Source organism: Dunckerocampus dactyliophorus, chromosome 3 (genome assembly GCF_027744805.1).
Source record: "Dunckerocampus dactyliophorus isolate RoL2022-P2 chromosome 3, RoL_Ddac_1.1, whole genome shotgun sequence".
Lineage (NCBI taxonomy): Eukaryota > Metazoa > Chordata > Actinopteri > Syngnathiformes > Syngnathidae > Dunckerocampus > Dunckerocampus dactyliophorus.
In genome coordinates this window covers 8,309,686-8,323,243 of record NC_072821.1, presented here as the reverse complement: position 1 = coordinate 8,323,243, position 13,558 = coordinate 8,309,686, and the positions used below count along the sequence as shown (strand labels likewise).

Genomic DNA, 13,558 nt, shown 5'->3' with positions numbered 1-13,558 from the left:
TCACCTCTACTTGCTTTTTGTCAAAGTAGTTTAATAGTGCTGGAAGTTGGCATAAACCTGGACACTCAATTTATACTCTTTTTATATTAAGCAGGACAGACTTCTATAAGAAAGATATTTAAATTGTCATTTTATTCTGTTAAATGTGTTATTTTTAACAAAAAAACATATTATTAAATAATTAGCTTCCCATGCATTAGTATTACTCTAAAACTGCTCCTAGTGAAAAAAGTTAAGTCTGGAGCCCTGTTTATATTAGTATGAATAAACATAAATATATTACATTTTATTCATTTATATTTATTATAACTATAGTTATTTTGTGTATATGTGTAATATATGTATTCATTTCAAAGTAAATAACATGCATGTGTACTGAAAATATTTTCTCTAGTTTAATTGAAAAATTAAAATTAGATATAAAATAAGAATCATAAATGAATTCACTAAAATATAAGACATTTTAAGTCATTACAAATGAATAAATTAAATCATGCATTCATATGTTGGATGTGTTATTCATTGATCAAATTGATTTATCAGTTAAATAAAGTTAATTATAAGTAAAGTTAAATAAGTCAATAATATGAACAACTAAACTCTAACCTACAAACAAGTTCAATTTTCAGTACCAGTGGTTTTTCATTCCCTCCATTACGACAGTTGTTGTTTCTCGTTTGTGTTTTTCTTTTTGTGCTGCAATACTTTTTAACCGTTAGTCCAAATGCACATCCTCAAACGACACGTTACCATTTGGTGCCTTACAAAACGTGCAATCTTTTTGTCAAATGAAAGATATTTTCTGCTGAGTTTTCCAAACGCTGGGTGAGTTCACGCACGCACCCACACACACACACACACACACACACACACACACACGCGCGTGCACACAGAGGAGGCCAGCCTGACCGTGCAAGAAGACTCGGCACTAATTTAGTTTTGGCCCCTGCGGCCCTTCAAGGAGCATTAAGACAAGTTAGAGGTGAAGAATCAGTGGCAGTGAGAACGATGGCGGCCTCGCTCAAGGTCGCCACTCAAGGTCACATGCACGCGTCAACACACGCACACAAACGTGCATTGGCATGTTCACAGCTAGTGTCAGCCACAGAGGGAGGAGGGAGAGGTGGTGAAATGAGAGCGTGTGGAGTGATTGTAAAGGACAGTGTGGCCCTGAGCTACACACACACACACACACACACACACACACACACACACACACACACACAGTTTTATTAAAGTCATAAATCATAGTGAGGACACGCGCCATCTCAAAGAGGGGACTGTCTGAATGAGGTGGTTAGTGAAATGAAGGCGCGCACACAACACAGTGAATGTGTTCATTCTGGTGAGTCAAACGCACCAAAGTTCAGGTGGAGTTGTTATTCAAATATTTGATTTTTCAAGTTTTTAATTTTGAATAGATTTGATATTAACATTTTACTATGTCTTAATGTATTACAGTGTACTTTCAAGTCAGTGTCGTTCTTGTGGGGACAGAAACGCTGAACAGAATGGGCTTTTTATCGTCACAGGGGGCACGGGAATAAAAAACAAAAACAATCAGCGCCTAACCCTCACGATTATTAGCGCGCCTGAACGCCTCACAGCGCAAAGAGAACAGTCACAGCAGAAAGAAGGAGAGGGAGCATGAAGTTCTTCATTGCTCTGTGTGGGTTGTATGAATAAGTACGTTTGATGATTATGTTGTGCAGGAGGAGTGTTTCATCGTCAAGATGTAATTCATATTAGTGTTCCAACCCCCCCACTGTGAAAACCTGTCAATGCTACCGGTCAAACAGTTTGAGAACACCCCAATTATTATAGTTATTTATTGAAATTCAAGTTGTTCAAGTCCAATGAATAGCTTGAAATGGTACAAAGGTACGGGAAGTGGTGAAGTGCCATAGGTTAAAAATAAAAGGTAATGTTACCCAAAACTGAAAAATAATGTGTATTTCAGAATGATCCAAAAAGGTTTGTTTCAGGGACCACAAAATGGGTCAACAATTTAACGCTGTTCTGCAGAAATGGAGGTTGACCAAGCCTTGGCAGTTGGTGCAGCTAATTCCTACAGGTGTTCCAAGTTCTGGAGTACTTACTACCTCCTCTGTTTGCATACTGTAAAACCAGTGTTGGCAACACACTGTGGTACTATACACTCGTGAACATCAGTTCAAAAAGTCATTAGTTGCAACAAAAATGGCAAGAAGAAAGGGAATTAACAATGGAAGAGAGACAGACCATCTTAACACTTACAAATTTAGTTTTTTCCTACAGAGAAATTGGAGTGTTAGAAAACTTTTGACCGGTAGTGCGTGTCAGGATGAGAGAGCAGGGACTCCCCTGAAAATGAGGCTTTGTCGCTGATTGTATGTATTTTTGTACTTTGGATACTGCTTTATCATGTTTGTTAAACTTCCCCTTTCAAATTTGGTATCAAATTAATATGCAGAATTAAATCATAGCGATTACAAGTGGACAAAAGTGAAGCTCAGGTTCAACCCATTCAAATGAAAAGATCCCAACATCCTGCTGAAATAAAAGATATGTAGGACGAATACTCATCTATTTATTAGGGCTCATGTAAAACAAAATTTGACCATGCAAAATACACATTTTTGAACCACAATTGCTTACTACAGTATAAAATTCATTAACCAATTAATCATATTCAATATTTCAAGTTAATGAAGATTTAAAAAAAAGGTTTATGTTGTTTAAGTGTGCAGGAGTAGGGGGTACACGGCTTCAAGTCAGATGTCTGAAGGGGTACACGACTGTGAAAAGTTTGTGAACCACTGATACAGAGCACAGAAAAGGAATTCATTTGACCTTTTACCTCAGCTTCCTCTGCTCTTGTGTCATACTGTATGTTGTTTCATATACTGTATTGTTAAAATGTTGTTCCTCACATGCAGGAATATGGGCAATAAATCCCAGTTACCTTGAACAAATATTTGAACAAAATGACCAAACTACTTGTTTTACTTGATTACTGTAGTATTTATTGGAGTGTCCCGTTTCAATAAGCTTTAGGTAACGCTGCTGTCCGTCATCTTCAAATAGAACATTTCAAGCATACAACAAAAAACTAAAAGCAATGATAGAAATGTATTATTATTATTATTATAACAGACATGTACAGTATGCTGTCTTTCTCACTAGAATGTAAACACAACATAATGTTAATACATCCATATATTTGGATCTTGTCAATAAAATAAAATGAGTCTTTATAGTGCAAATGCAGTCAGGTCCAATAGCAGATACAATGTATGATTCACAATACACAAAAGACAACAAAGCATCACATATATGAATCCATCACATGGAATCTTTTCATTTCCATTCAGTTGTTTAGTGTGTGAACATGTTTGTACAAGGACAGACCTCGTATCTTTTTCTTCAGACACAAAAAAAAAAAATGCTATAAATGCAAGACAAACATGTTGCACACGACATCTTTAGGTAGTCGTTTCTTGAGTTTGTCTGTTTTCTAGTAAGGGGATTTATGTAAAGTACCATGTGCAGCTAATTAGAAGATTCTCTTTGGACACCTGCACAAACTCCAGTTAGAATATACTCTTTACAATATCCAATTCATCTCTGAGCCTGGAGTCAGTTTGCCATGTGACACCTTCATTTCTTTTTAAAGCACACAAACACTCTGATAAACATGTTGAATAAGGCACACACACACAGACACACACAACAAGTAGCGATAAAGTGATGTAGTGTAGGATCATTGTAAAACTGTACAAAAATAAATAAGAATTTGAGTAGTAATCTTGCACAGGCAGAGGCACCACTGTGAACGAAGAAGTGACAATATATAATATTTTAGAAAATAAAGTGAAAAATAATGGTGTACACCAGGATTAGTATTAAAAAAACGAGTACTGTATTACTTAAAGGAGTTTAACATTTACTTGTCACAATACCCTTATATTATTGTGACATTTCAGGCTAATTTTATCCCACAGGGAAAAAAACTGCATGCTTTGAACTTGAATGTCAGTGCCTCTCGTGGCAATAAATAAAGTATGAGAATAATAATGTTTCACATTATTAACGCAAGTTGTGATGCAGACATGAGCGGGAAGCAGACATCTTGTTGCTATGTGTCCATCTTGTCATCTTTGTGTGCTTTGCTGATGTACATCTTGACTCTTGCGCAACCAACACACCTCTGAGACTGTCAGTGTTTTTGATGCTGCCAGAAAAAAACATGCTGTGTCTATTAAGCATGTTTTCAATTAATTTGAACTTGAATGTTTTTTGTACCATTTGACTCTGAGCAAACAGGCTTTATCTTCCATGATGTTAGTGTTTCCAGTAACACGGAAGCTGGGGTCTAAGACAGGACAGACACACAGAGAGACTCACAATCAGTCTTTGGACTGCTGACTCAGAGGCTGCTGTCCTGACTTGATGACTCCATGGCCAGCTTCCTGTGTCGTGGTGAGGTGGAGGAGACCAGTTTGGTTGGCGATGGAGAAGCGTTTGCCGAGGAGTCGCTGCCTCCACCTTCAGATCCAGAGGACAGAAGGGGTACCGGCGGCGCCCTCTTCCTCCCTAAAAAGCCCACATCCAGCACTCCCCTCTTCTTCGCACCTCCCTCTGCCTTCGTCCCATCTCCCACAATGTCACCCTCCTCTGGCTGTGGCTGTACCTTACGTCTGACATCACCTCCTCCTGGAATCGGGCTGTCAGGTGGTTGCCGTGGAGATTCCTGACTCCCGCTGTCTACCTTGGTCCTGCCAGAAATGGTCGAAGCATTGGCATTGGAGCTGCGGCAGCTCCACAGCTCCATGACCGACAGCCTCCTCTCGCTCTCCTCAGGCCCGAAGTCACAGAGTGAGCGGCGGGCGTCAGTAGACTGACTGGTGGTCTGATCAGTGCAGTCCAGGACACCTCGACTCAGGCTGAAATTTTGAAAGTCTCTGTGGGAAAATATGGAGGTAATTATATTTTTGATTGATTTTTCTCTTTGCAAATGTTTATTTATAGTTGCACTCAAAATTATTCAAAATGTTCTAAATGCGTTGAGCTATTTAAAGTGTTTTCGTTTTGTTTCATATAGCAGGTTTATAAACTTAGAATTTTACTACATGGGGGTTCAATCATTTCATGTATTTCCTCCGTTGCAATACGTGGTGGGTCAGAAAAGTCAAGGTCATGGCATTACTCCACGCAAGTTCTTGCCACAGAGCCAGGCGATCAGCCAGCATGTCTCCAAAGAGATCCTGCAGCACTTGTTTCGTTGAGTGTGTGAGAAGAGGCAGTTGTGGCAGGAAAACTCCTGGATGCTTCACCATAACAACGCACTTGCTCACAATACCCTGAACATCTGACAGTTCCTGGTCGAGTCACCGTGCTGGAGCAACCTCTCAACTCACCCGACCTAGCCCTGTGTGATTTATCAAGACGTGGACGACGTCAAGATGGTTGTGACGACGGAGCTGCGGAGGATCCTGGAAGAATGCTTCCAGGAGGGCATGAAGACATGGTAGAGAAGGCTGGGAAAGTGTGATAAGACTCCAGGGGGATTCCTTCGAAGGAGAAAACTTGTAGGTTGGATTTGAAATATATCTTTTGTGACACCAGGGTGTGTCATTCACTTGAATTAAACGCCGCACCGCAAATAAACCCGTTGTCTCCCTGAATTAAACAAAGCCTTGAAATGAAATGACGTCAATGTTTCTCACCGGTTGCTGTGGAAGGACTCAGTTCGTCTGGCGCGGGCCAGCAGTGGGCTCTCTCTGTAAGGTCGTACAGCTCCATAGGTGGGCTGGTTCTCTGGGATGGCTTCCTGGGCCTGTAGCTGCAGACTGGTGGAGGACACAGGTGGTTGACCAATAATGTCAGAGGCTGTCAGTTTGTTCTTCATGCTCTCTTACCTTGAGCAAGACTCTCTGAGGCGTGTGTGGTGCAGCACAGAGGGGGCGGGGCTAATGTTTGGCGTGGCACAGCGAGAGGTGCTCAGGTCACACTGGTCCAACAGTTGCAACAGTTCCTCTTCTGTGGGTCCACCAACATCTAGACAACATAAACAGCTTCAAAACACGCAGAGTTCATCTTCTCTTATGCATCTATCGCTCACCTTCTTTCTTCTTCTCCTCTCCTTTATTGGCCGTGTCCATTGCTGTGGTCAGGTCCCACAACTGGATGCTACCATTGCCATGGCCAGTGAACAAATAGCGTCGAGGTCTCGACCCCATCCGGCTGGAACCCTCGCACTCCCGAACCATGAAGCAAGAGATGGTGGTCCCATCCACAGATTGGACTTCACAGATTCTAAATCATAAAACAAAAGCTTAGAGATGGAAAACTTCTACAAAACATTCCTAGAGACAGCTATACCTTTTTCCAGTGGACGAGAGCCTGACAAATAGCTTGTTAGTGATGGGGATGACCTTCTGGATGAATACTTGTTGATCATCTCTCTCTCCAAATGGACCTGTGAGAACAATGCATCAGCTGAACTTGGAGAAAACCATTAAACGACACCAGTATGTTCTTCAGCAAGAAAATCAATCAATGATCTCTCACCAATATCATTTCCTGAGCAGTAGCTGCCATGGCTTTCTGTTTCCTCCAAAGAGAGTATTTTGAAGGAGGCCAAGGGGGTGGATCCTGGCTGGGTGGAGATCATCCCTCGGAAGCGCGTCACGGTCCAAGTTCTAACATGGTTGTTGTCAGCACACACTGACAGCAGCAAAGAAGGAACAAGAGAGTTTGTGAGTTTCCAAGAAAGTGTTTTTGAAGGGACATCATGACCTCACCTGAGACCAAGTGTTTCTCAGACAACATGATCTTGGTCACGGGGCTCCTGTGTACAGTGAATGTCTGGAAGAGCTGAGGACCTGAGCCCACTGTCTCAGGGTGCTGCACGATAACTCTCACTGCACCACTACTGGTCCCATAGGCGATCTCAATCCAGTTGCCGCTCACACCTGACACAACCAGGAGACAGGAAGTCGCACAACAAACAAATCATTTTCATGTGTACTGGCTTATTCTATTATTGCTTTTCCTTATTCAACATTTATCCTGTCACTGCATATTTGTACCAATTCAAATTTCCTGTCACTGCAAATTCTGTCTCTTAGCACATTTTCAATTGTTGCACATGCCTTGTTTTTGGAATACCATTAACTGTGCACTTTTCTCTGTGACTGCACATTTCTTCTGTCGTCATGCATTACTCCTGTTGTTGCACATTTACACTAAGTGCACACTTAATCCTCTCATTGGACATTTAATCTCTTTGTAAATTGATTTTCTTTGCACATTTTAAAGATCATTGCACATTATCTTCTGATTTGCATATTTTTGCACATTCCCCATCTCACATTTGAGGAGTCAGTGCGCAATTTACCCTACCATTGCATCCTGTTGCACATTTATACATCTGTTTTGTACATGCCTCCTGTTTTTTCACATTTCTCTGTGATTTCACCTTTTGTTACAGATTACCCATGTGCCGTAAACGTAAATTGTCTTTGTCATTGCACTTTTACCCTGTCAAGGGCACATTTTTTCCGTCATTGCACATTCACTAGGTCAATTTAAGTTTCCCCTGTGATTAAATCATTACTTTCACATTTCCCTTGTGATTGAATATTTAATTTGTTCTTGCGCATTACCGGTCACATTTCCTCTCTCACTGCAAATTTTTATGTAATTGCACGTTCACATTCTCAATTAAAATGTTGCACCATTACATGTCTTTGCACATTTTTACAGTTATTGTACTGTGCATGTTTTTGCTTACTTCTAATCTTAACACATTTCCCCTGTAACTGCACATTTCTACTGTTGCACATTCTCACTATTCTCACTACTCACACCATCGCTCATGTGCCCTGCATATGTATAGATTTTTTTGCACATTACTCCTGCTATGCACATTCACAACATTACACTGTATATTTTTTCTCCTGTTTTTCTCCTGCACGTTTTCTTATCATGTTCGTTTTCTTATCGTGTAGGTGCACTTTTTACCTACATTGTTGACTTTTTATAACAGCTGCACTTTCAGGACCAGACTCCTATTTTATATTGCTTATTATTCATGGTTCATTATTATTATATTTGATTACTGACTGGTTTTTGGCGTGAGGTAGACAGACAGCGCAGTGATGGCGTCGTTGGAGGGGTCATGATATAACTCCGTCACCAAGAGGTCGTTATCTTTCATCCTCAGAGGAAACTTCTGCATGTCTGAAGGAAAAGAGGAAACAAAATGAGGATGTAATATGGTGCTTTGTGTAATACAGTAAGTAGCGTGTGTACCTATGTAGTAGATGGAGCCATTGTTGCAGCCCAGTAAGAGGAAGGATCCTGCTGTGTCGCAGCTTGTGATGGGAACAACATCTTGAACCTGTAAAAAAAACTGTCGTGAGTTGACAATTATGTGCCCACCCAAGATCCACACAAACATGAGACGAGCACACAAAAACACACACAATACCTGCCAGTGCTGCGTTACAGCATTCCACACTCCAACCTTCCCAGTGTGACTTGTAGCCACCAGCTGGTTTCCAATGAAGAAGAGATCATCCACAGGCACACCGAGGCTGAACACACCTGGTGATGAAAAGAGGTGATGAACAAAATGTCTGCTTGTATTCATTACAGCTTTCATAAGTCATCTACCTATCTCACTGCCGCTGCCTCCATCTTGGATGTTCCACAAGATGATGCTGCTTTCTGAGGCGGCCGCCACCATCTTGTCCTTGTCTCCATGGGGGCCACCCACCACCTTGGCGTTGAGCGCAATGCGTTCAATGGTCCAGTCAAGGTAAGGAGAGGAGAACACTTGCTGCCATCCAGTAGATTCCTTTATCCTGTAGGCACGGTTGAATAAGTATGCGGCATCTACAAATGTGACTTGGTGTTGCTGCGTCACATGCACCTGTAGCAGATGACAAAGTGTGCGTACGCTGCTACAATCCAGTTGTGGTGTCCTGCTATGATGAGCACCTTGCGAGGGTCAGGTCCTGAAGAGGAAAGCGCCATCATGAAAGCTCACTTCACCACTTCACTCTTCTTCGTCACCTACCAAGTTTGTGTGTGTCATCTAATCGAGGTGAGACAAGAGGGTTAGGAGGGGGGCCACCGTGGCTGAACCCCTCCGCTCCGCTGGGGCCTGGATGCTCGTCCGAGGAGGGGGCGGTGCTTGACTTACGACCAGGCATGACTGATGGAGTAATACAGTGTATATGTGTCACGTTCCGTCTGTTGTTCATGTTCTCACAAATACACTATTTCTTTACCAGGGGGAGGAAGGTAACCATGGAAGAGGACGCTACCACATGATGAGCGATCCAGTTCTTCACACAGCAGAAGGCGCCGCACTAGACACAAACAGTACATTTGTAAATAACAGCATTAGGGATGTGCATATTAATTGCTTAATTGACAAACCTGTCAATTGTGTGGAATTGATTATTGATGTAGTGCATTACTTGGCTGCAACCCCCAGAGGTGCTGTTGATTCAGGCTCAACTAGTTTGTGGTCTAAAGAAAGACATCAGCTAGAAGAAGCTAAGCTACATCCGCACTAGCACAACACTTCTCTGCACCATAAAGCTTCCTAATAAGACACTGGCATGAAAACAGGAGTTCAGAACATTCAGATTCTTTCACCCCATTAAGATATTTAAAAAAATAATAAATTGATATTTCATTTTCCTCGTAGTGCATCACTAAATAGAAGACAAGAATGGCTCTCAGTGGAGCAAAGACCTCCACCAAGGCCAACAATACATATACAGTAGATCAGTACAGTACCTATATACAGTAGATATAAAGAATACTGTAACTGTATACTGCAGTGGTGTATAGTCAGGGCCAGCAAGGCCCCCTCTGCTGGACTAAACACTATCAGATACAGACAACCCTGACATACATTTACAACTTTAAATTCTATTATTTGTTCCATGAAATTTTATTCAATTATTCCAACAGTAATTTTTATTTAGTAACATATTTCTTAGCTGCACTGGTTCCAGTAGTGTATTTGTATGTAAGATTTTTATTTGTCCAATCAGATTTCAGCTTCTATGTGTTGCCATATCAATGTAATCTGCCCAGGACCTTCAGAATCAGGAGTGCTGGTCCATATCACATACACACTCTTAGCAATGGGGCTGTTTTTCTTAGCCAGTCAGACTTCACATTTGTGCAGCCCACAGTGACATCAGCACTTTTCCATCCTGTGATTGGTTGATCAGAGCAAAAGTGTTCAACAAGATCATTTACACCCAGAATGGGTGTCTTTTGTGAGTAGATGTATTTTACTCTTTTTTTATATTTTGTTGTGTTATTAGATGAATATTGCTTGTAAACTGCTTCAGATGATGTTGTAGCATAAATGTCTGGAGCATTTAAACCCTTAATCACCGAGCCGTTCTATTTACACTCATTACATTTGGCTGAGCGCCAACTTTACAAGCCTGGGTGTACTGCCGATGGTGGAAATTAGTCACAAGTTACAAGCAGTATTGTAGGGCAGGTGTATCATTGACGACGTATTCGAAGATAAGGGGAGTTATATTATATTATAAGTGATATAGTATTGGTGCCGTGGCAATCTGGCAGACACTTATTGTGCTGGACTTTTCCCGCCTTGTCTCTGCCAGCATGATGCAACGGTAATATGGCCGTTGTGTAACACAGGTGACTGTGGTTCGAGACTGTGGCACCTTTTATTATCATTTTATTTGATCAATTACTTTCCGCCGGAAAAAATTCCGGTCAGCTAAGGAAGGGTAAACTTCCAACCATGGATAAACATTCAATTCCACACAATCTACAGAATTCTTAATTCACTTGACTGACCACTACGCCTACCCCTGACTGGATCAGCACCTTGATTGTACGCTTATCAGTATACAATATTTTCTTATTATTTTAATAAGTCAATAAGTCCTTGATCAGTCATCACAAAGGTAACCTCTCGCTTTCAAATACAATGACAATGAAGGGAAGTTCAAACCATAAAGTAGGAAGTAAAACAATACAACAGTCAGGGAATGATGACTTCACTCGTTAGAAATCTAATTACATGGCAGATGTTGTGCACCTATATAAGACATATACCTAAGGGAGTTATGCCGTAGAACTCTGCTTCATGTCGCAGAACACTGATGTTGACGCCACTACAGACACATAATAAAAACAATTAATGGGTTTATTCTGCAAGACACTGGTGACATGCGAGCATGTCTGAATGACTTCTTACCGCAGATCCAGTTCTTTTGTTCGGAGAAAATTTAGAATTGGTGCAAAAGCTGTAGGATCTCTGTCAATAAATATCTAGATGATGACAGAAAGTGATAGATAACATTGACTGAAAATGATGTGCAGTGCATGTGCAGTATGTATCATGGTGAACATTCATATTTATCATTGTCTAAATAATAAGAAAATAAAAATAGTAGTATAGTATTGTTTAATTGAAATAAATGTTTTTTTACATGGTTAATTGTACAACCTAATATATGTAATAATAGATTTTAAATAAAATAAAAACAATCATTGTAGATTGTTTCTGTATATTTTCTAATAAAAATATACACACAAATATATTAATAAATATACAAATTATAAAATAAGATTACGTTTGTATTTTTTTTACAATGTGTCCATATTTTGGCTAAGTAACCAAAGGCTGTACTTACAGCTCCAGTTTCATCCCGAAGAGTGGATATCCTTCCACTAAGCAGACTGGAACACACACAAACACCAGTTAACACAAGCATGTATCTATTTGCACATCTGCAACCTTACTATTAATAGTTTAACTTATTTTTACACTCGTATGCCAGTGAAAATTGTTATTAAAAATGTTGCCTTAAAGTTAATACTTTATGATGGTGACTGTTTGACCCTGAGACCCATTAGTCATACTTCCATTGTTTGCTATTGGAAATTCCCCCCCCAAAATACACCAAATTGCGCCAAAATGGTCCTGAAACACCTCAAAGGTTCGACTGTGTACATGAATGTAAATGCACTATGTAGAGACACTCCTTTTACATCTATAGTTATTAACTGTTCTTTGCACTGACTCGTTTTTGCATCATCTTCCCACTAGAACAACTGGAGCCACCAAAAGTGAGCAAATGGAGCATCTCTACGCATGACTTCAGTAAATAATGCAGTTGCTGAACTGAGCTGACAGTTTTCTCCGCGTGTGTGATGACGTCATCATCGGTGCTCCGTGCAGCTTGTCCTTAGATGACCCACAATGCCCATCTTCTCATTTCAAAATTCAAATACAGAAGAGGTTACCTTGAGAAGAAAGAGTCAGGGATCCACATGAGGGTCTGCCTGGAGGTGCTGAACCTTCAACAAAGACACACAATGGCAGTACAGCGTTGAAGTAGTAGTTGTAATAAGCGTGCAATGATGGCTAATGCAGGGTGACAGATTTGCTTGCAAAGTAGTGAAGACGACATGCATTGAACCACTAACAGCGTGTGTGGGCAACAGCATCCATGCGCATCTCATCTTACAATTTCGTGCCTCAAATTACCCCCACGGTGACCATAGCCCTCACCGCCCAAGCTTACCGTGTCCCACCTACGTTCAGCTGGATTATTTCCCCCATCCCTGTCGTGAGGTCGCCCCCATTGGTCGCCATGATGAGCGAAACGAGCAGGACAACAAATTGTAGTTAAAAGTCAGCGCATCATCGCCACAGCTAGCATGCTAACATCGCACTCGTCTCGGGGGCTCAGCTGCTGACGTCCAGACCCCGCAGCCTGACAACCTCTCCCGCGTCCCTTGCTCCATGAAATAGCCGTAATGTGCGGCCAAAATATGGAGATCCGTTGTTTTTTTATCGACACACACAGCGGTTATTTTTAAAAAGGTAAATGGTAACAGCCTAAGAACTCTCGTATTGTCCATCAGTGACTCCCATGTTGATCGTAAATAACATCTTACGCAGCAACGTGAACCAGCTGTGTCGAGAAGATACGCAAAGTGAGAGGGGTGCCGCCGCACCACTTCCGCTTTCGTCCTGTATCACTTCCGCATGCTGGTGCATATTTTTATATTTTCAAACAATATTCTTAATAAATACATGTATGCAATTAATGTATACGCCTTTGGTACACTTACATAATCGAATGCGATCTGATTATAACGTGATAGTTAAAACAATAACTATGCTAACTTTTAATTGATACTGTGAGAAAGAGCGATGTCATTTTTAATATGATCACAGCAAATATTTACACGACACCCTACGTTACCTAATCTGTAAAAGTGCATTAATGTAAGTACATTATCTTAAGAACCAACCAACAAGTGGTCATTTGGGAAGGGAACGATCTTGTTTTGTACTTTAAAGTACTGTACGCTTCTTTTTGTATTTTGTTTACACAAAGAAGAATGTCCACGATAGTCTTCGATAACTCATATGTATTTTAATGTATTCTCCGAAATACAACTTCTGCCTTTGTTATTTGTATGTATATATTGTTTAGTGGTATAATTTGGTTTTAGCGATGCCCTGGAATTCAGACAAACAACAAAACTA

The 13,558-nt window shown here is 40.7% G+C and overlaps 1 protein-coding gene across 1 annotated transcript; it reads right to left on the bottom strand.

The window, feature by feature from the left end:
• Nucleotides 1-2,979: 2,979 nt before the first annotated feature.
• Nucleotides 2,980-13,003, bottom strand: kctd3 (potassium channel tetramerization domain containing 3). The gene is made up of 19 exons (XM_054770911.1): nucleotides 12,585-13,003; nucleotides 12,304-12,357; nucleotides 11,691-11,736; nucleotides 11,252-11,325; nucleotides 11,110-11,168; nucleotides 9,282-9,362; nucleotides 9,068-9,205; nucleotides 8,921-9,005; nucleotides 8,662-8,852; nucleotides 8,477-8,592; nucleotides 8,299-8,386; nucleotides 8,110-8,226; nucleotides 6,786-6,956; nucleotides 6,553-6,708; nucleotides 6,364-6,460; nucleotides 6,104-6,297; nucleotides 5,901-6,039; nucleotides 5,709-5,831; nucleotides 2,980-4,943 (listed from the first exon to the last, which is right to left on the bottom strand). The coding sequence occupies exons 1-19, from the start codon at nucleotides 12,653-12,655 to the stop codon at nucleotides 4,409-4,411; spliced, it is 2,535 nt and encodes an 844-aa protein (XP_054626886.1). The 5' UTR covers nucleotides 12,656-13,003; the 3' UTR covers nucleotides 2,980-4,408.
• Nucleotides 13,004-13,558: the final 555 nt, after the last annotated feature.